Consider the following 22850-nt stretch of genomic DNA (forward strand, 5'->3'; position numbering starts at 1 on the left):
ACAAACAGGAAGCCAGGCCCCAGGAAGTGTGAATGCCAATGCAGTGAAAAGTGAGTTCTGAAAGGCGAGTGCAGGGTTGGCCAGAGACCTTGATTCTGGGCCACCCAGAGCCTGACGTGATGGCCCAGGCAGACTGTGGCGGGGACCCTCTGATCCTCTGTGAGCCCCCACCACTGAGACATGCCTGGCCCAAGAGGACCTCAGCAAGGTGAGATGAGCATCCAGTTAGAGTGGACATTTGGAATCAAGCGAGGGGAAAGGAAGAGAGGTGATAAACAACTAGCTAAAAAATCCCTGTTTTAAGACTGCCTCCTGGGAGCAGTGGTGGAAGAAAGGTCAAAGCCGATGACACATGTGCTTTGGCTGGGAGGACAGGCCATAGACTCGGGAGCTGATGCTGTGCCTACGCCCCCCACGTTAAATAGCAGATGATCAGGGGAAGCAGCAAGGGGCATAGGTATCAGGAGCAAAGGCCTGCCATGTTCAGAGAAAGCTTGTTCATGTTCAGAGAAAGCTTCCTGGATGGGGTTGCACTTGAGTTCAACCTTGAAAAAAAATTATTATTATTATTCACTCCAGAAGAAATGAATAGGTAGGCAGGGGAAGTGTAGGTCACTGCCTGAGCCAGGAACTGTGTAGTGGTTCAGGGTCAGCAAGCAGCCTGAGGCAGAGCAACCTGGAAGAAGCACAGGGAGCTGGGTCAGAGAGCTGGTGCCAGCCTGGGAGATTGAGTCACACCTGGCCAGCTGGGGTTCTGCAAAGGCCTTGAACAGGGACAGATGTGTGCAGGCCGGACAGGAGATGCAGCTGGCGGCCCCTACTATGTGGGAACATGTACTCTGGCTGGGGGCTGAAAGCTGAGGGTCACATTTCCCCCCAGGAAACAAAAGAAGTGCTGGGGCCCCTAACCTCTGCCTCCACAGAGATGATAAAATCCCCCCTAACTTCTGCCTCCACAGAGATGATAAAATCCCCCCTAACCTCTGCCTCCACAGAGATGATAAAATCCCCCTCTCCTTTTTAAGGAGTAGAGATGAATGGAGAGAGCTGGATGTCTAATCTCTGCCATAATTGAAATTTCAGTCTCACACACTTAAAGGCAAACTTGCATGAATCGATAGCATATTGATTTACACTACATTTATTTTCCCTTACACACTGCAGAAAATGTAATTATCACTTAATTATAAAATTGCCATTTTACAATAACACATCTGACAGGCTCAGCCTGCAGACGGAAGCCAGAGGGGTGGTCCCTGCCTTGCTCTCAGTGACAGAGGTGACCCAGGGCCTGGAGGCAAGTCACTCCTGGAGAAAGATCTCATTATGTTCTGTGCTGTGGACTCATTGCCAATGAGTGAGCTTCCACTTTGAGAGGATGAAGGTTTCCCTCTGCCTGGGAGAGTCTCCGCCTCACCACCGACCCCAGGACTAGCTTCTGGATGACATCATCCTATTGCAGGGGACTGCCTTAATGAACTAAGCAAGCAAGAAGGTGCATTGCATGCACCCTGTGTGCACAGGTATTGCACTAAAGCCCTGTGATATCATGGCCAGTGAAGCCCCCTAAGCCTTTGGAGTCCAGTGAGGCAGAAACAGAGGCCCTGAGTGCAGACAAGGAAGGGGCAGGGGTTATGGGGGCTCCAAGGTGGAGTGGGAGTACCATGGGGGGCCAGCAAGGTTTCCCAGAGGAAGTGACTTTCAAGAGCAAGCTGAGTACAAGTTACTGGGCTACAGGATAAAGGGAGGAGCGTTCCAGGCAGAGGGAGCGTTGTGGTAGGCATCAAGGGGCGGGGGGAGACAGGTGTGTATAAGGACATGAAGACATTCTTTATTACCTGGAATCAAGGGCAGGGGGGAGAGGAGAAATGGGGAGCTGCTCAGATCAAGCAGAGAGGATGACTGAGCCCAGGTTCTATTTCAGGGGTGTGGACATCACCCTGAGAGTAAAAGGAGACCTACTGGTGTTTTTAAGCAGGAAAATGCCAGAAACAGATTTCTATTTTAGAGAAATCATTTTGATGGCGGTGTGGACAACAGAGAGGAAGTAGTGGGATGTAGATCAGGGAGGCCAGTGGGAGCTAAGGGTTCCCGAGCTGTGATATCAGCAGTAGGGAGGGAAGTACCTGCATGACTTTAAGAGGGGCTGGAGAGGCAGAATTGATAAATCACAAATGTTTGGTGATGATTTGGATTTGGGACGGTTATGAGAAAGAGTGACAGCTCCTGTCTCTTTCAGAGATAGGAGAGGGGATGGCACAGTGGGGACAGGCTGATCTCAAGGCCACTGTGGGGGTCTGGTGGGGACATGGGATGGATAGTAGCGAGTATCTATTAAGAGCTCGGGAAAGAGAATCAGGTTGGGGATAGAATTTGGGAGCCATCAGCATACAGAGACTAATGGATCTGTCCACGTGCACCCCGGGGACTAATCTAGGCTGTGCCAAGATCCAGTGGCCGCCTGTGGCCGAGATGAAATGCTCTGAGAAGTCTCACCATTGGTCTGTCTGTCCACGCTCAGGTCTCGGGAGTGGAAGGAAACGCCAGACCAACGGAAAAACCAGCTACATGACAATAAGGAAGATGGAGAGTTTTGGTATTTACTATTTTTTGAAAAAGATACTTGAAATCTTTAACACTTGCCCCAATCCTCAATCCCCGTCCCTTTCCCTCAACCTCTTCCATGAGAATATTCACTTTGCAGAGACCTGGTCTCTGGATGGAAAGTGACTTGATTGTGCTCTCTCTGTTCTGGGTAAAAGGGATTTGGGATTGTTGCCACCAATGCTTTGAAATGAGTAGTTTCCTAGAAGTTGGGGTGCATGCGGGCCAGACTTGTATCTTCAATGTTATCATGTGGGGACCCTGGAACTCCACAGCCTCCCCTGGCATGAATTCCAAAGACCAACTTAGTGTTAAGCCACCAGATCTGATTCTAGATTGTGTGTCCAGGTTTCTGCCTACATCATAAAGGGGAAGGTGGACATTTCTCTGAAGGACAGGCTGGTGTAGGCAGTGCCATATTCAAATGAAATCAACAGATATGGAAAGAGACTGAGGATCAGATGGACAAATGTAAATTAAAAGGAAAAATACTTCTGATCTGTATACTTTATAAGGGTGTGCTGACACTTATACTTTAATCATAACACAAGGTGGGATATTAGGTGTTGAATTCATTGTATTCTCAACAATGGAATTGGGAGAAGACCGTAGGGAAGGGTGGTTTTCCTGGCAGCAGTGTGTGGGACCCATACCAGAGGACAGCAGTCATCCTGCTGACCTCCAGATGGCTCACAACTTGATCTGTAAGTTGAGGAGATGGCCGTGGACGATAAAGCCCCTGCCAGGTGACATACAGAGCCCACAGTTGACGCTGTCCTCATCCTCCCCATTGGAGGGAGCAGAAGTCTACATGCCAGTGAATGGACTAGAATGAGGCTCTGGTCTTTGGGTAGACCATGGTCAGTCAATGGATACTGTCCCAGAAGGGCAAAGGTTGCGTAAAGTGATGGGAGCCCCCCTCCCTGCTCCAGGGGTAAAGCCAGTGATGTGTATCTTTTTTTTTATTTTATATAATTCTTACATCATTTTTCATTTTTGCACAATGTAGGCATTTTTATTTTGGTTATATTCCCCATATAATTCTCACCCCCCCTCCTTATTTTGGCCCTAATCCCTCCTCTCCTCTCCCTGCCCCCCGTAGTGTGTCTCTGGTTTATAGTTGCTTGTTGATTTTTATTTTTTTCTTTATTCTAAGTAGTCTATTTCCTGGTCCCTTATTTGATGTGTATCTTTTTTTTAACAGGATGTCATGTCGAGATTTCCAAGAGAATTTCTCTTGCCTGTATATATGCAATCAAGTTCCGATCAGCCTGGCCCATGGAAATATGGCCTGCGAAAGATGGTCCCAAATGGCATATAAGGACCGCGTGATTCCAGGAATGTCTGCAGGTAGTTATGACATGGGTGATTGTTCTCCTGTAGCCCGGCCCTGGCTTCAGCTCCTAGTGGCCCTTGAGTCTGAACCATTGGCTGGAAGCACAAAGAGAACTTAACAGACTAGATTTTGGTTCATTCATGGACATGAACTCCATCCAGAGCAGAGGGCTGTGGGCCCACACTCAGGCAGGTGCAGCTCAGGGAGGTGAATCAGTGAGTTTGCAGCCAGGCAGTAACTCAGTGGTTCCTTGGCGTCTGAACTAACCTAAATTATACATTTTTAATAATTCCCTACAAGGGAGAGAGGGAGGGAGCCAGCGAGCAGGCACCTACTAGGTGCTGCTTTGTGCTCTTTGGTGTGTCATCTTGCCCAGTCCTCAAAAAGCCATGCAGCCCCCTGGGTCTTCCCACTCACCTTTCAGAGCTTCCCAGGTGTGAGCCCAGCCTCTGACGTGTGTCAATTCCAGCTTAAGTCACTTCATTCGCTCATACATTTGAACAGAACCGTTTCCATGAGTTCTCTTTCTTGCTCTAGCTCTGATGAATCGCCATTTTCCTGTCTCCATGGGTGCATGGGGGCTCGGTGTCACTTCAAGGCCCTGGGGTTATCACCAGTACATACCTGGGCTCACTCATTTTTATAAAAATAGTCTTCAACCTTATAGTTTAAGAAACATTCTCACCAAGAGGGGAGTCAACTCCCCCTCCCTGATTTTAAGAGGAGGAGGCTGAGGTTCGCCCAATAAAGCAGCTAGCACCACAGCCACCATCCGTGGGGCCTCGGACACAGGCCTCAGGTCTCCAAGTACAGTGCTCCGCACACAGCCCCCCAGGCCTCTCTGGACTGGACCAGTCCCATCTGAGAGTCCCAGGGCCTTAGGCCAACCCTAGTAACAGCCCTTTCTCATGCAGAAGGACTTCAGAAATACTCGCAGTTCATCTTCTCAGTGCCAGACAACACGAGAGGCAACAACGCTGTTGTGTCCTTCACCATCATGCCACAGGATTTCAAAGCAGAAGAGGAGAAATTTCCACTAAGCTTTGAGGTGTTCAAGGTAAGGCAGCCAGTTCAGGGCTTGCCTGGTCAGGACATTTGTGTATTCGTTGGCAGGGAGAACAGGCGGCAGGGGAGAGGGGCTCACTGAACCAAGATAGAGATACTCCTCCGGGTTAACACTTTGAAACTCTAGAGAGTTTATCTGGGCAAATCAAATTTGAGAAGGAGAGGTTAGGCTGGACCAAGTTGACAATGGGCCATGCCTTCTTTTCTGTTAATTGTCAGCATTTCCTGGTATGCTGCAGGCATTAATGCTTCTCAAAAAAGTGGTCTGGTCTAAGACAAGCTGTTAAGCAGGCAGGTTCCTGGGACCAGCCCGAGCCTTTTGAACCTGAATCTCCTTGGACAGAGCCTGAAAATCTACACTGTAATGAGCAGTCCCAGTACTGCTTGAGCACATGACTGTAGGAGAATTTAGCTAAACTTCAGGAAGCGTTTAAGGAAAAAAACAATCCTGGGTGTAACTAGCTCTCATGTTTGGACCAAAGTCCAGGTATAGGTTGGTGGTTGCTTGCAAGCATCTGTTGGGTCCCTCATCCAAGGCTAGGTTTTCTTCTCCCATAGACTCTGCTCCCCTTTCATGCAACTCCAAACCAGTTTTTCAGCTCAAGAGGCTGCCTCGTACCCCACACCTGCACACACCCGCACTTGCAAGTAATCAGGGAATTTGGTATTTTATATTATTTAAAAGAGTTATAGAAGAAAAGCTGATACCTATGCTTCTTTCTCCTTCCCCCCAAATTTAATGCACCCCAAAGATAAAGTGTTCTTAGATCATATACCCCACAGCCTTTCTGCACAGACTTGAATAACTAAGATGATGTAACCACCAAATGCTGGGACTCCCCTCACCTCATATCAGAACTGAAGAAACAGACAGTGAGGCGAAGTGACATGATCAGAGGTGGTGGCAGAGCTGGGGACAGGGCAACACATGACCCCAAGTCTTCAGTCAAACATACCCAGCACCTCTGTGGTTGGATTTGGTCATAGAATATCTAGGAAAGATCTGTTTTGAGTCGCTGAGACAAGGTGATCTTCACAGCCTGGGCTTATCCCATTTATGGACGGGGAGGGCTTCGAGGTCTTCTGCTCATGGGGGAGCTGTCCTGTACCCCCACTAGTGGCTCACTCCAAGGGGAAGTCATCAGTGGTACAGTCCCAAACAGCATTTCAGAGTTGCAAGCAGGTTTACAGTCACTGTCTCAAAACCTCTAGTGTCCCCACTTTCACTGATGCGGAAGCTAAAGCTCCCAGAGCAGGAAGGGCATGCCCAGGGAGCAGCGGGAGTGATGGGGAGTATCTGGTACCAGAGAATCTGGTCCAGGTCCAGGGTTTAAGGCAGGACTTAGGCACTTGCATTGCTGGTTAAATGGCTTCCCCAGAAATGATGATTCTGGCTCTAGGAGAAGAGCCCTTTGGGCTCTGCTTTCTCTGAGCACATTTCTAATCCCAATTGCATGAATTTGAAAGCAGAAAGAAATTTGGGGGTGCAGTTAACATACTACTGTTTTGAGGTACCTCAAGCCTGTGAAACTATCAAAGAATAACCCTGAAGGAGGTGTCCCCACAAACACCATTAGAGCCTCTGAGGCTTCTGAGAGCCCGCTTCCAGGTGCAATGTTCATCTCCTTGGCGGAATTTTTTTTTTTTAAGATTTATTTATTTATGCATACAAGAGCTGGGGTACAGGCCAGAGGTGCAGGGGGTGAGAAATTCACCAGAGACAGAGTGGCGAGCAGAACAGGCAGACAGACTGAAATACACTGCTGAGGGGAGCAGGGGGCTAGACAGGGGAGGTCTGCTGCACCATGTGGGTCGCTCCCTGGCCGGCCGGGAATAGAACTCGTGCTGCGGTGGCTGTGGATTGCTTCATAGTGCTGCATCTTTACCCCTTGCGCCACCAGGGAGGCCCCTCCTTGGCTGAATTTTGAAAGGAACCCAGGTGTCTCTTGAGCTGTCTGGACTGGTCCTGGTATTTAAATTGATAAGGAGCCAGGGAACCTGAGGAAATCTTCCCCTTTAAGCAAAGTGGGCAGCTGAGTAAAGAATGCATCTGTCTGAAAAGTAAAGAAATGGGCTTGACAGCACTTAAAAAATGGATATGATTACCATCTTACCCGGGCTCCTGAACTCTGGAGACCGTGGACAAGTGAGTTACTGTAAGGGTGCTGGGCTCTGGGGTGCCAGATTTGCAGACAAGGTGAACATCACCCTGAGGACATGTGCCCTCCGGCGACCCTCTCTGCAGTGGTCTCTCCTCAGGAAAAGGAAGACTAGGCCAGGATACTTCAGTAGTCCTGTCTGCTGCCCTGAACGGTTCAATCTTGTCTCGGTAAACCAGAGGTGTCGATTCCTTCCCAACTCTTATTCTCGTGTCCTTTCAAGAGGTGGGAATTGAGGAACTCTAAGGATAAGGGTCCTCTTAAAAGTCATCTGAATCAATTTGGATTTTTGGCAGGAAATAAGGGAAATCATCCCAGCATAGTGTGGGCAGAGCTCATTTTTAGGAAGGCTAGTTCACAGAGGCAGTGGGAGAAGTCTAGAGAAAGCAGCTTAGAAGGCGGGGAGACTCAGGAGATGGCTACCCCACTGGACATCACCCCTGGGTCTGGACATCACCCCTGGGTTTGCCTTAATTGCTGTTCTGGACCCAGAGATTTGCTGGGAAAATTCCCTTGGCTGGCCCTGCCTCCTTTATGTACTTTCTCAAGTGTCAAAGCCAAGAGTGACTGAGTGCAATGCAGGTGAGGGGAGCATTGAGTTGGACAAGCCTGGCTCCCCCATCTACTCCTTTGTATCTGGGAGCAGGGAGAAGAAATGTTAGGCCCTGTTGCTGATGCAATGGGGGTCTAGGCTCTGCCTTCCACAACCCCCGCCCCCATCCATCCCCCCTTGTAGCAAGGGTGTTCAGGTGCTCGGTGATAATGAAAACAATAACTACGTACTATGCTCTGGCCCTGGGGTGCACCTATGACTCCCCAATACTATGCCAGCACTGCTCTCTCCACCTACCATCAAACACAGATAGGCAGTGAGGGACAGGACAGAGACAGACAAAGACACACCAATTCAACCTCACCCGAATGCTCCACCCCGGGGCTGAGACTTTGCACCCCCTTCACAGCTCCCCCTGCCTCTGGAGAAGCCTGCCTGAGTAAATGAAAGGGGCCCAAGAGAGCGGTGGCAAGGAACTGAACCCCTGGCCAGCTGCGGAGGGCAGTGCCTGGTGGCACTGGGTCTTGATTACAAAGGAAGCCGAGTGAGGAGGGAAAATATGAGTGAGGAGGGAAGACAGATGGCGTTTGGGAAATGTGATCTCACATCCCCTACCAGAGGGGTACGCTGGGCATGTTCCCAGGGGAAAGGAGTTTGCTTCTCCTTGGAGCTCCAGTGTTGGGGAGCTGACATTGGATCTGGGTTCTGTCTTACCCGCAGGCCCTGTCACTGTCTCCTTCTCCTCCCGGATTTGTCATCAGTGCTGTGAAGGGCAGCTATGCCTGGCTGACTTGACAAGGGAGAGTCGCCTCCTCTCAGCTTGTCCCCCTCCTGATGTCCCCGCTCCAGCCTTTGCAATGGGCTGGTGTCTGTTTCACAGCTCTGCAGACAAAGGGAGAAACCTTTCCCCTTGTTCACCCCACCCCCCATCCCCCCACACCCCACACCCCCCACCCCCGGTTGGCCCAGGTACCGGCCAACAGAGAAGAGGACTGGATTCAGGGCCCTGAGCCAGGCTGCTGTGCTCCGCTTGCCTCTGTGTTTTGGTTTGAGTTGCTGAACCTGCTTTTCTTCCTCCTCCCCACAGGTGGACTCTCAGGTACGGCTCGCCGCCTCACTGGGCACAGTCGGTAAAGTGTTATGCCTCTTCCAAGTCCGTGGCTGGCACACGGCTCGCACTGTCCGGGGGCTGCGAAATCAGTCTTGCGTGTCCTGTAACCGATACAAGCATAGACCCTCCAAGCAGGCCCACAGGTGTCCTGGTCTAAAGGCTGGATCCCCTGGACTTGAGGCAAACCCTCTGGTCTGACATTCAAGGGGGGCTGCAGCTGTGACAGCATCCTCAAGTATTTGGCTCCTGATGGGTAAGGCGGGTACAGCCAGTTCCCACTTATATTTGAGATGAGAGGCAAAGCTAATGGGCGTACTTTGGAGGAATCATCCACCTTCCATTCTTTGTCAGCCCCAAATCCACCACATCCAGAAAGCATGCCATGCAGATCAACTTCAGCTACATTCTCCAGCTCCTCTTACAGCCAAATTGTCTCGCCTCCTAAGTACATATTCTGGCCCGGCCTTGGTGTGAAAGGTGATTGAAAATATGAGTGAGGAGGGAAGACAGATGGAGTTGGGGAAATGTGATCTAAGGGCTGTTGGTGCCAAGGGCAAGTGGGTGTGCCCAGAAAGGGGTGGAGGGGAGGGAGCAGGATCCAGCCATGGCCAATGGGTGATGATGCCTGCTGCCAGGACCAGGAAACTTCTTTGGGCCTTCCAGAGGTCCTAGACATGGAGTCTTAGACCCAGAAGCCCCGGAAGAAAGCAGACAGCACAGAGCTGGGTTTAGGATCTGACTCTGGTTTTTGATGAATGTGAAACTTCTTCAAGGGCTTGGAGGGAAGCACTGGGGTGCAAGGAACAGGTTGGCATTCTAGCTGTCAGAGTTGAGGTGCAAGGTGAGGACTTGATCCAGGAAAAGGCACAAGCTCCCCCCCTAGAGCTATGGGGTCGGGTCTATTCGTGGTGGTGGCTGAATTTGTTCATCTGATGCTGGACCCAGAGCACACCCCCTCCCACAATCACACTTCCCACTGCCTGAGCATGTCTGTCCTGAAGGATCGGGCACCAGACAGGGCTGCCAAGATCCAATGGAGGGAAATCCTTATCTTCTAGGTTGTAGCAGGCACAACACCCACACACCCCTGCACACGCACTGCCTTCCCACGTGCTCATGCACACTTACCCCAGAGCTGCAGGACAGTGCTGACTCGAGAAGAACTGACCTCATCCAGCCAACCAGGCTCCAGCCCCACTGGGACTGATATTAGTGCCAAGAGAGTCACTTTGGAGGTGCCACCCAGCCCTGCTGCACTGAAGTGCCTCTCTCCCGTCTTACCTTGTCACCCAGCCCTTCCCCACCTCCAGAAACGAAACTCTCCCTTCTCCCTGCTTTCCCCAAGGCAGAGCTCACAAATAATCATTTCACACTATGTAACCATTCTAAATGGAATCCCCATGCTTGACTGTATTGGGGAAAATTTATTTAGTAAGGGGTTTTTATTATGTAATATGTATGTGACATCCAGTAATGGGAACTGCATTATATTTATTGTTTTATCTCTAAGAAAATATTGAAATAAAAGGAAAATGATCAGGGCCTATTATTCTCCAATGAGAAGGAATTTCAGAGCTCTGCTGGGAAGCTGAGCTGGAGGAAAGGAAAGGGGCCTACTTGCCCTGCAGTGTCCCTGAAATCCAAAGAGGTTTTGTTTCTCAGCAGAGAAGGGGCTTTAGAGGCTCTAAAAATAATCTCCCCAATTTTTCTGGAAGTCTCTATATATAAGCAGAGAGAGAAACCTAGAAACCCAGGATGCTCTTAGATTTAATGAGATAAAATTGTGTGTCATATTTCTTTGCCTTCATTGTGGTGGTAGAGTCTCCATTAAATAACAGTTCAAACTCCATCACATTTTGAGAGTTCAGGTGAGCACTGCTTCCCGATTTGAGGCCTGTAATGTTGTTCTGGCAGACGCAGAGGGGTCTGGAAGTGCATGGGTATCTGCTGGTGGCTGGGCTTGTGCATGCAGCAGGGGGCTTTCTTACCATTATTATCTTCTTTCAGTTCCGGCACTTTCAGGAGAAATTGCCTTCTACATTTTTTTCCCAATTCAGAAGTGTTGTAAAGGGCATAGTGTCTAAAACCAAGTGCAACCTCACCAAGTGCTTCACTCTGACCCCTGGGACCTATGTGGTGGCCGCCTCTGCCCGCAAAGAGCCAATTGACTTCTTGGCCCGAGTCTTCCTGAAAATATCAGACTGTGACAGGTACAGAGCCTCTGAGCTTCTGAATGTTTTATTCTACTTAATTTTATAAAAACACATTGTATCCAACACCAGCAGGGGGCAAGGCATAGACCCTACTCATAATCTTACCATAAAGGGGTGGGGGGGGGTGAGAAAAATCTGTCAATCAACAACTAGCCCACAAACAGGACCAGGTGATTGCTAGAGGGAAAGGCAACTTGGCATGTGTGGGCAGAGGGGGTGGAAGGAAGGGCCCACTTCTGGCAAGAGGCACTGAGGAAGCCTTGCTGGAGGAGATGGCATTTGAGCCAGCTCTTGATGGAAGACCTAATGTTTCAAAGGGGGAGGCAAGGCAAGTAGAAGAGAAAGCATGAGATAAAATTGTGAAGCAGGGAAGTGGTTGAGCATGGAGCTGGTTGAAGCATACGTGATGGCAGCCAAACATGTAGGAAGGCGCTCCATGGCTTGCACAGCAATTATCTGAAATGTGGCCAGAATGTGGGATTTATCAGGAGGATAGTAAGAGAGAGAGTCTGACTGTGGAGGGTGTTCAGTGCCAAGTCAGTGGCCAAGACTGGAATCCACAAGTGCACACCTTGGTGGGCACCTTGTCCCTCCTGACAGACATATAGCCATGGCAGTCCCCGCATTACAGTGTGGATGAGACCCTCCTGGTCATGCACACCCAGCAGCCACTGTGCCACCAATCAGAGTTGTAACCCAAGACAACGCTGGCAGTGGGGTGGCATACATGTGTGCCTGGTTATGAAAGGAATCATTTACCAAGTGGTTTGAAGACCAGAGTATTCCCACCAGAAAGACCGGAGCCTGAGACACTATTGGTCTGTAGGCTCTTCAGCTTTCTGCTTCGGTCTGCCAGGCTGAGGTAATCTCGCAGGAATGGCCAATCCCCCTCCTTTAAAGAGTGAGTTGGTTATCCTTGTCACACTGTTTCCCTAATTTTCTAGGAAACTGGACAGCACTTTCAGTTTCAAAGAAATAAAGGTAGGTGTGTTAAGGTTTGGCTGTCAAGGGTCACTGACCACATCCCATCCCCAAGAGCCTCTGTCTCCTTCCCTCTTGATTCTCCATGGACCAGTGAAAACAGATACACCATAATGGGTGGATGGGTAGCCCTAGGGGAGAAGACCCAGCCTCGAAGGCCAAGCTGGACCCAACCAGCTTCCACAAACTGCAGTTTTCCCACTCTCTTAAAGGCTTTACCCAATGGCTGGTTGAAACCTCTGTCTCAGATCCACGTGGGAGGTTCTGGTGTCCTCAGTGCACCACAGAGGTAGCCCCCTTCTCCAGAAATTTGATGTTGATGTTCTCCCTTTGATACAGGAAAATATTCCAGAAGACGACTGGGAACAGACCATTTTCCACAGATACGCTCATCAGGTACAGTACTTAGAACTGGCGGTCCTATGTCAGACAGGCGAAGGCAGAACCAGGGGATTGGAAACTGCTCCCAGACTCTTAACAAAGTTACAGACAGGAAAAGCGACTTGATGGGTCACTTTATCGACCTCTCTTCATGGATGTCTCCAGATCTGATCTGGCTTCCAGACCATGAGGGAAGTAGCTCCCCACCCAGGTAACATCTGGGGTGGAATGAAGAGCGTGGAACAGAAGGGGCTCATCATGGGGTGTGTGTGATTTCTAAATCTTTAAACAAGCAACTGGCAATACCCCTTGAAATCTTTCTCCTGCTCTGCTGCCTCCCACCAACGTTGGCATCATTTCTCCCAGGAGCTGGCCAACTCCAGAAAGTGTTTTTATTGCCAAACCACCTATGTGCACAGGGGACTTTCTAAATGGTTTAATAAACCGTTATGAAGACATGTCAGGGTAAGAATAGCTGCCAAGGGCTCTGCACTATGGGCCTTTTACCGTTAATACTAGTGTTGGTGTGGCAACTGAGAGCAATAGAGATGCCGGTGAGTACAGGTCAGAACAGGCCATGCAGAGGTCAGGGACAGGAGGGATGCCAGGCATTCGGAGGGCTAATGGGGCAGTGGCAACCAGGAAGGAGCCCAAGGGAAAATGATGCAGGCAGACTGAGTCCAGAGGAAAAGCAAGGAGAATACAGAATGTGGCTGGCATGAGGAGCAGCTTAGTATGGACTGAAATAAATGGATTCAGGCCCTCATCTGGGGTGATTCAGAACACACTTCACTTGATGCAAGACCAGATCTTCTGAGATGATTGTCCCCAGTCTGTGAGTTCCCAAAGGCAGAAAGGACATTTTATGCATTCCTGGACCCCAGGACCTATCACCGTTCTTGGCACAGAGAAGAGTCTCAATTTGCATTGAATTAAGACAGATTTGCTTCCTTAGAGCAAGCTAAGGTTACTGCCCAAAATGATGAGCAGGGCCTGATTAGGATACCTGAGACCAGTTTCCTTCAGGGGCAGGAAGCAAATTTCTCAATTGGTTCGCGCACCTGCACATCTAAAAAAAATCAGTCACGTGATTAATGCACACATTCCCTCATCAGGACTATTCCAAAGAGCAGCCACTTGTCTCCTCATAGAGGGTAACTGGGGGTCCCTAGGGGTTCTTTGCAGGAATTAGACCAAGACACAGATCCAGCCTCATGCCAAGGTGCATGGCTGGGAAGTAGAATACAAATTGGACTCCAGCTCCTTATTATAGCTGGTGATTCCCTTAATACCTCACCAGCCCATCCAGTACCCTTAACACTAGGTGCTGTGCTTCTTTGGAGGAGATAAAACTCAGTTGATGGCGAGCACATAACACCAATGTCAGTGATGTCACTAAGATGTTGCAGGGATAATGTGAGGCCCAGTTCCAGGCCTGGGCATGGCATTTTTCTCAGGGGGCATGTGAAGGACACCCCTGGGGACAGGCAGCAGGTCTGCCTGGGCTTCCATTTCTAGGTGGTGAGGCCAACCCTGGGGATCATGCATCTGTTGTCTCTGGGGTGCTTGTTCTCCCCCAAAGAGGCACCCACTTCCACCTGACCCAGGGCCTCCCTACAGACCCACCTGCTGCAATTTCTCACTCAGATCCTTCCCTGTGGAAAAGCTTCCCCTGGATGAGGAGCCACAGCATCCCCTCAGCTTGTTCCCCGATGGGTGTAAGAAACGGCCGTGTTGGAACCGCTCAGCTTCTCTGCAAAATCATCATGGCTGATGTTACCCATAAAGCTGCTCGGTGTCCCCAGTGGAAAATTGAATGCAGTTAACACCTCCAGAAGTTGAGGCCAGGAAAAGTTTCTCTCCCCTGAGCCTCAATTGCTTCCCATTTTTAATCCAAGAAAGGCCTGATGTCTCCCTTTTTGCTTCATTGGCTGGGAAGACTAGAGCTAAGTAATGTTCTCGATTAGAGCAGCTTCTGTTAGCCTAGATTCTGGGCATTTACATACACTGTAGTCATCTTTTCTCTTAGTCTCTTTCTAGAAGCAGATGGGGAAATACACCTACAGGGCTGAATTGATTCATTTCAATAGTGCTGCTCCTGAGGGGCTCCTGAGTGCCAGTCTTAGGGTGGGAGCAGGGAGGAAGCAAACCCTGCTTTCACCCAATGATGAATGAAGAGAGAGACAAGCAGCCCACACCAAGTGGGTACCACAGACGTCCAGGGGAGGGAGTTGTCACCACCACCTGGAGTATCAGGAGAAAAGGCTTGACAGAATAAGCTGGGCATGGCAGGCTGGAGAGTGAGTACCCAGAAACCCAATGCTTTCACAAAGCCAGGCAGTGTACCCCTCAGCTGTGGCCCCATGTGATTCTGCTTCCTCTCTTGTCCTGACAGGGAGTGGACATTGATGCCATGCGGCTTCAGCGTCTCCTCAACCACGAGCTCCTGAGAGGTAAGGTCAACCTGCCGGCCCCCACCTCACCCCACTTCCGAGCAGCCCAGTGTCATCCCAGCCCCCACATGTGGGTCCTTCCTGTTTCCCCCTCTTCAGGACGCCAAGAGGACACATTCTCTCTGGATCAGTGCCGGAGCATGGTGGCGCTGATGGATGTATCCTTTGCTGTCACCCATGCCACCCTGCACCACTCCCACATCTAAGGTCTGCTCTGCTCTGCGGCCTTCCCTAGGGGTCTAATTAGGCCAAAAGAGATTGTTTTTCTTATGCTCAGTGTTCTTTCCCCTTCTTGGCTCTAAGGATCATCTAAGAGCCCAGGTTTCTGTGGATGCTGCACTAAGTCACTAACTCGCCAGAACAACCACAGCAGCAACAGCGGGAGTTATGCTCTGTTAGGCATCTTTTGTGTGCTGAGAGCTATACTGCTGTATATATATATATTTTTTTTCCTTGTAATTCTTGCAATAGCTCTGTGATATAAGTATCAAACCATCACACAGTGGAAGACATGGGTTCAGAGAGATTGTCATTGGAGCGGATCACACTGCTTGTCAAAACGTGTGCCTGGATTGGAAGCTGGATTTTTAGTCCCCAAAGTCTGCGTCCCACATCATCCCATGCTGCCTCTTTGTAGCTCCACTGGGAGATTCCTCCATTTGCTTCCCACAGGAGGGGCCCTCGCTATTAAAATTCCTTATTCAACAAACCCCCAATTCAATGAAGAGAACCCTTGAGACTTGTAGAAAATTCCTTGGCCTACACAGTCGTGTCCCTTTTTACTAGGATGCTGCATCTGCAGACAAGCCTGGGGTCGGAGCAGTTCACTGATTTGCCCAAGTTCCATGGGCACAAGTAGGGGGCTGGGGTGAAACCGAGGCCTCCTGACTCCTGCCCTGACTTCCATCTCCAGTAAGCCGGGTCATCCTCCGGGCCAGCCGGGTCGTCCTCCGGGCCTGTCGGGTCTGGGCAGGAGAGCTGGCTCCACTGTGCCTTCCTCCAGCTGCTGCAGCAGCTCTTCACCTGGGCGTGTTCTGCCTCCGGGAGTGGGACAGAGCCCCGGTTTGTTCACGGTTAACCAGGCTCGATTGGAAATGCGAAGCAGGCCATTGTCAAACAAGAGGGCTTCTTGATGAAGTCATAAATCAGGCCCTGTCTCTGCTGGCTGTGGCTTGGCATCGCTCAGAGGCTGCCCTCCCCTGCAGATGAATTACATGGCTGGCCGCAGCCACACAGCCTGGTCCTATCTGCTGGACCCTTGCAAAGCAGGCGGGTCTTTTCTGCCTTTTCTCCTACTGACCCACCAGCTCCCCTCAACTCCTCAGAGACTGATTCTTTCCTTTCATTAGTCCTCATTAAACCTGTCGTAAGAGTGACCAGGTCTGGCTTCAGTATAGGAGTGCGATCCATCCCCTCGAGCTCACTGGTGTGCACACTCACCTCTCCTGTGGCTTTGGCAGTGGCAACGACCCCCTCCTGCTCCTCCCCGCTCTCCCCTGCTGGGTGTCCCCTCCCTACCAGTCAAGGTTATGATTTGGACTCTTTCTCTTCCTGAGGATACAAGTGATGATGATGGTCCTCTTTCTCGGGGCTTCCTTCCCTTCCAATGGTCCATTTTCCCTTGTAAATTAAATCTAAGCCAGGTCCCTTGCAGACACAGCGGGAGCCGGCTGACATGGGCCACGTCCAGGTGACGGCCGCCCGACTGTGTTACTAGTTGATGGATGGAGCTGCTCCTGCTAGTCTGGCAGGATCCAAAGCCCCTTTGCTCACTGTGGCCTGAACTGGTTAACTCTTAACTGCCCACCAGCTGAAAGTGGACGGGCGGCTGGACGAAGAGGAGTTTTCAAGACTATGGAGCCGTCTCATTCGCTGTCAGGTACCAACCAGCATGTTCTCTCTTGACTGACATTTATCCCATCCAGTTTAGTCAAAATCTGTTGGGTGTCTAACACTGTGCCAGAGTTGAGGAGTGTGAAAGAAGAGGCACATCACCCCTGCCCTCCAGCAGAGCTCCCATTTTTTGGGGAGACCCACGGCACCACTGGAAGGTCACAGCAATGCTCGATCTCATGGCAGGATGAGCACACTCCAGGAGGGTGTCCGCCCCCTCCACTTCCTCCCTGGCCCCCTGCAACATCCCCAGACCCCTCACTCATCTCGCTCCCTTCCTATCCATCTGCCAGAAGAAGTCAAAGTCACAGATGTGGTCTGTGGCCTCACCACTGTTCTACAAACTCATCAGAGCTGTTATCAATGCCCTCCAAGTTGGCACTTACTTTGGGGTCCAGGAGAAGCCATTTCACTAATCCTTCCCACCCTGCAGGCCCCTCCTAAGAAACCTGACTGTTTCCTCCCAGAGTCCCAAAACTGGTGAGTGCCCGCCCAGCCTGAGAGTCCGTCCCTGCAGGGCCTCTGGGGCCTTGCCAGTTCCCCTTGCAGCTCCTAACACTTGGACCCCAGCAGTAAAGGCTCCTGTGTGGCTGTACCAGGATGCATCACTAATTAAATCCTATCTTGGGGTCACTTGGTTTCTCACAGGGGACTGCAATGGCTGACATGTTACTGTCCCCTCCCCAACCCCCATTAGATTGCGGGGTCTTTCAGGCAGGAGCTCCCTCATATTCATCTTCATTCTCCAGTGCTTTCCATAGTGTCTAGCAAACATCAGAAACTCAAACATGCTGAATAAATGACTGAACTAATGAAGTCATGAATGAGTGATTTCCTAAGTAAGAACATTCTAGGCCTTTAAACTCACCAACGGCCAAGTAAGATCAGAAAAAGTCCTCCAGCTGCTATTTCACAATAATTGCTCCCAAGTTGGCCTCCTCACACACCTCTGTGGGGTATTTTGCCTCAGCACCACCCCTGGGGCAGGTGTGCACAGACCAAATCAGGAGTCACAGCGCAATCCCATGGCACGTACACGCTTAATCCAAAGCCAGGGACCACAGGCCTAAGCGTAGGCCTCCTCACCTTCAAAGTAAGAGGATGATGGGGATTGGACTGAGAAGGCAGGAGAGGTAGGAAATGTGAAGGTGCCGCATACAAAATAGAGATGTGAGGGCACGTGCGGGGCCCAGGTGTTTCTCACCTACTGTGAGTGTTTTCTAGCGCTCTGTGTGCTGCACTCCTCAGCCCTTATAAATATTGCCCCTGTACGCCTTGTCGCTAACTTGGGCAGTAGGTACTGCCATTAGTCCTGCCATTAGCCATTAGTCCTGTGCTAATGGTGGGGAAACTGAGGCCTAGAGAGGGTAAGTGACTCACCCAGATGATAATGAGGCTGGGATTTAAACCCAGCAGTTGGGTGAGAAAGTCTGTGCTCTTAACCACCTCCAACCCAACTCTGCAGAGAGCGTTACACCTCCTTCCAAAGCAGCAACTTGCCCTGTGTGTCTGGAGCCCAGTCCAGGGGTACAGAGGGAGGGGGGCGAAGGTGCAGGCCTGGGAGTTTTAGTGCAGCGACTTCCAGGAATGGAGAAGGGGTTTCCAGGCCCCCTCACCCTGATGTCCTCTTCAAGGTCGACACTGGGACTCACATGGTTCTTTGCTTCTTTTTGCATATCAGAGGGTTTTCCAGAATATCCAGAGGTACTCTGGAATTTTCCTGACCTCGGATTTGTGTCAGGCCATAGAGGACACAGGTAAAACTGGGAGCTCTGTGAGCCATGGCTGGGGGGAGGGGATAACTGCTAGTGGGTGGAGATCGTTGACACCCCAGCATGTGGTAGGTAAAGGCCAGTACAATGCTGCCCACTGGGCAGTCAGGAAAGAGCAGAAACTCATAAACTGTCCTCCTTAGTTTATGCCGTGTCTGTGGGCCTCCAGGCTCCACACTCACACTCTATCCTCCCCCCACCTTCGTCCTCAAATGCCTTTTCTCACACCCACACAGCTCTAATTGTGAGAAAATAACCCCACATGACAGACACCCTACCGGAAATCCAAGTTGCCAGGGACATGCTTCCTTCTCAGCCTCTGGGCCAGGAGGTTTATAGCCCCGGGCAGGCTGCTGTGCTCTCTTCACAGAGGGTTTGGGGCTACAATGAAATCAAACGGCCTCTGTCTGCTCCAAGTAGGCCTAGTTTCAGCCCTGGGATAATGAAGATAATACTGTGGGGCACAGGAGATTTCCATAGTTCAGCAAGAATTTGCACTCACTCATCTGATGGTCTCCAGAACTCTGCCCACTGGGGAGGGCAGAAATCATTATCTCTGCTGGACAGGGAGCACACAAAGGTTAAGACAGGAAATTGCCACCTTCCTTAGTAAAATGCAATACTCTATTCCCCCAGGTGATGTGAAGGAGCCTCCATAATTCTACCTCTGTGGCTTTCAGATGGGTTGCTGCTCCCCTTTAGCACAGCCCCCTACCCCTTAATTCTTCACACCACAGAGCTGGTTCTTCAACTGAGCATGCACCAGCACCCCCTGGAGGCTTGTTAAAACAGATTGATGAGCCTCACCCCATTGGAAGCTTCTGATTCAGGATGGATGTGGTTGGGGTTCAGTCATTTGCATTTCTAACAAGTTCCCCTAGTGAGGTGATGCTTCTGTTTTGGAAACCACCTTTGAGAACCACAGAATAGCCACTGAAAGATAAAATTTTTAAAGGAGAGCTCACTAATAACTCCAGAATAATAAAGTGGAGAAAGATAAAGAATAGTTGGAAGCAGCTCACAAGACTTCAGGGCCCAGTGTGATAACATAAAGGTGCAGCAGAGCTAAACAGAGAAGGTGATTTAAGAACATGGCCAGCTGGAGACCGCACACTCTGAGTGATGGCATTCAAACCCACATTTTATTAACCACTGTCTCCAGCTGCATGGGTCACCAGGCTCATCCCCTTGATAAATGTGTGACTTGCTAGGTTCTACTTGCCACCAGAGCTCCGAGCCACCTGTGCCATTCAGCTGCTGTCCACTATGATGCTGGTGCCTCTCTGGAGCTCAGAACAAAACATGCAAGATGACCAGGGCTCTGTCCTGCCCACCCGAGGCCATGTTCTGACTTGTGCTCTCCCCAGTTCCTTGCATGACTTAGGACTGACTCGCCCTCTTCCAGGAGCCATGCTTAACATGCTGACTGCCTCCGCGCCTAAGGCCCCCAGGCGGCCTTGGGTCAGGGGCGAAGGGAGTTTAAAGGTCATCGGCAGAAAGAGGACTGACAGAGGCTGGGTTCCAGCAAACCCCAGTGTAGTGGCAACCCCCTACCCCTATTGGGATCATCAGCATGTGGGGAAGGTGCAGGTGTCCCTACCACAGCAAGGTCTCGACTTTCTAGACTCGGTATGTGGCCAAACTTCAAAATAGTGTCACTGGGGTCCAAAAACCAGCAAGAAAGAATTGACCAGAGAATCATAACAACGCTGAGGTAGAGTGGGCTGGCCACCGAAGCAGGATGAGTAGAAAATGTCAGTGGAAAGGCCATGAGGCCATTTGAATGGTTTCTCAGACCCAGCAAGGCAGGGGGCACCCCCAGTCCTGGCTTCCTTCCCACTCACTGGCTCACCCTGGGCCCAGAATTCCTTGCAGGGGTCTCTGTCACCAATGATCTGCTGGACCTCATGACCCTCCGCTACAGCGACAGCAGCGGCAAGGTCACTTTCCCCAACATGGCCTGCTTCCTGGTGCGGCTCGAAGCCATGTCGAGTGAGTGTCACCGGAGGGACACCCTGAAGACCTTCATAGAGCAAAGAGATAGGAGAGAGCCAGGAAAGCAGGCCTGGGCTAGGCCTCAGTCATGGGGTGGGCTGGAGCCCTGGCCCAAGAGGCAGAGCCAGTGTTAGTCTGTGTGACAGAATAATGGGCTTGGGATGGTTCCCACCTCCTTCTGCCCCCTTTTCTCTCCAAGACATTCCTCTACCCAGCCAGCTCATTTTCCTCATCACCCTATTCAGCACCTCTTTCAGGAAAGAGTTTCACTCAAAGCTCTGTGTCCCCGCTGCAGACGGTGTTGATAGTTTAAACCTGCTCTTCAATCATGCAGGGAATGATTTGGGCTCTGCTGAAGGAAGTGCACACCCAGCCCACAGTGGGGCCAGGAGGGCTTTCCCAAGGCTTCTGGGGGCAGAGGCATTGATACTTAGCAGCACACCCTTTGTTTTAAATGCTATTTTAGGTGAAACCCCAAGCCATTTAGAGCTCAGAATGGAGGTGGGATGGGATCTGACCTCAGATCTAAGCCTTGCACCCTCCCTGGGGTGAGGAGCCTCTAAACCCTGCAGCTCTCAGCTAGTCAGTTAATCAAGAATGAGAACCAAGCCCTGGGTGCATAAAAGGAATCCCAAGGCATAAACTTTCTCCAGAGAGTCCTCAGTTGAAGAAGGGAGGTTCCCCCAATTTTGGCATAAAACACTTCACATGTTTTATGTCTGCCTCCTCGGACCCACCCTGACTTCTCCCCTCCTCTCCCCACTAGGGACTTTCCAGAACCTCTGCAATGATGGAAAAGGAATCTACCTGACAGAAACACAGGTGAGGTCCCTCCCCACGCAGAGTCAGGGCACAGCTCCAGGCCACCTTCCTCACCTGATTCCAGGGAGTATTTTTCTCCCTAAGGATATTGAACAGTCTGTCAAAGACTGCTAAGCTGCTCCCTCTGGCCTCCAATTACTGCCTTTATATATTGCTGCCTGCCAACGCTGCTTTAGGATCTTGGCAGACAGATTTTATTTTTTTCCGATAGCTTAATAAAGCAGAAGATTATGGTGGGAGTCATAAATCCAGGAGGGAACTGAAGAACACCTGCTGAGCTCAACTGTACATGAAATGTACTCCCATCGAGTTTAAGAAAGAGCCTCCCAGACCAGCCAGCTGGTCAACCTCAGCTATCCCTGTACTGCCTGCCAAGTCAGGGAGTAGCAGAAGATACACTGCGAAGGGGCTGAGAACTCTTGCTAGAGTTGGAATTTGCTGGAAAGGGTTGATGAAATTTTTCAATGGAGGAGGGTACCATTTGCACTGCTCTGTACTAAGCCAACAAGCTCAAAGATTGATTGTAATGGTAATGCTTATTTCTCAGTGGATGAACCTGGCCATGTACAATTGAAGCAAGGCGTGGAGCAGATCCCAAAGTCCAGGTAAGAAATGGCGGCATTTGAATCATTTCCTCCTGGAGTGAAAATTCCCCTTCATCCCCAGGAATGGCACAAAAAACTCTCTCCCCTGAGAGCACCTCTCCCCAGAGATTACTGTGTGATAAGATCTGTGTGATAAGGCCCCTGAGTTTCAAGGCCAATACTGCAGATTTCATCCAAGCCATGTAGATCAGTGAGCACTCAGGGGAGTGTGAGACCTCATTTATGAGGGTCTTGTTTTGTGATTCTTTATTGAGATATATAATTGACATATAACACTGTTTTCCTGCTACACCATAATGACTTGATCTATGTATATATTGCTAAATTATTACAAGAGGCTTCATTACTATCCATTGCGATACATCCCAGTTTTTTCCTTGTTCTGTTTTATGTTCTACCCATTAGAGCAACCTTCATTACTACAGTATTGCTAACTGTAGTCACCATGCTGTATATTGCATCCCCAGGATGTATTTATCTTCTGAGAGTTTGCCCACTCTGCAACCCCCTACCTCTGCCAACCACCAATCTGTCTGTTCTTGTGTATCTTTGATTTATTTTCTTTTAGATACCATGTGTAAGTGGGATCATGCAATATTTGTCTTTCTCTGACTAGTGCCCTCAAGGTCCATTACAATTAGGAGGATTTTTTTCCTTTTTTATGACTGAATAATTTTCCATAGATGGACATTTACTTTTCTTCTGTGTCTTTGCTGTTCTGAATAATGCTACTATGAGCATGAGGATACAGATACCTTTTTAAAATAGTGATTTCATTTCCTCAGATAAATACCCTGAAGTAGAATGGCTGGATCAAATAGGAGTTCTATTTTTAATTTTTTTAGGCCTACTTTTTTCCATACTGGTTGCACAGTTTACATTCCCACCAACAGTGCACAAGGTTGCC

At 50.1% G+C, this 22850-nt stretch overlaps 1 protein-coding gene across 1 annotated transcript in view; it reads left to right on the top strand.

The window, feature by feature from the left end:
* The window catches only part of CAPN13 (calpain 13), an 80125-nt gene that overhangs the window by 46549 nt on the left and 10726 nt on the right, over nt 1-22850 (top strand). The window contains exons 9-22 of the mRNA XM_037528272.2: nt 2522-2596; nt 3809-3954; nt 4855-4997; nt 8805-8816; nt 10836-11038; nt 11986-12022; nt 12362-12418; nt 14799-14856; nt 14956-15014; nt 16667-16735; nt 18431-18506; nt 20385-20513; nt 21283-21338; nt 21886-21943. Of these exons, the coding sequence (XP_037384169.1) occupies nt 2522-2596; nt 3809-3954; nt 4855-4997; nt 8805-8816; nt 10836-11038; nt 11986-12022; nt 12362-12418; nt 14799-14856; nt 14956-15014; nt 16667-16735; nt 18431-18506; nt 20385-20513; nt 21283-21338; nt 21886-21912 (1147 nt within the window). The 3' untranslated portion in view covers nt 21913-21943. The remainder of the gene's footprint in view (nt 1-2521; nt 2597-3808; nt 3955-4854; nt 4998-8804; nt 8817-10835; nt 11039-11985; nt 12023-12361; nt 12419-14798; nt 14857-14955; nt 15015-16666; nt 16736-18430; nt 18507-20384; nt 20514-21282; nt 21339-21885; nt 21944-22850) is intronic.

This window comes from Talpa occidentalis, unplaced genomic scaffold (assembly GCF_014898055.3).
Source record: "Talpa occidentalis isolate TD23 unplaced genomic scaffold, MPIMG_talOcc4v2.1 talOcc4.5, whole genome shotgun sequence".
NCBI lineage: Eukaryota > Metazoa > Chordata > Mammalia > Eulipotyphla > Talpidae > Talpa > Talpa occidentalis.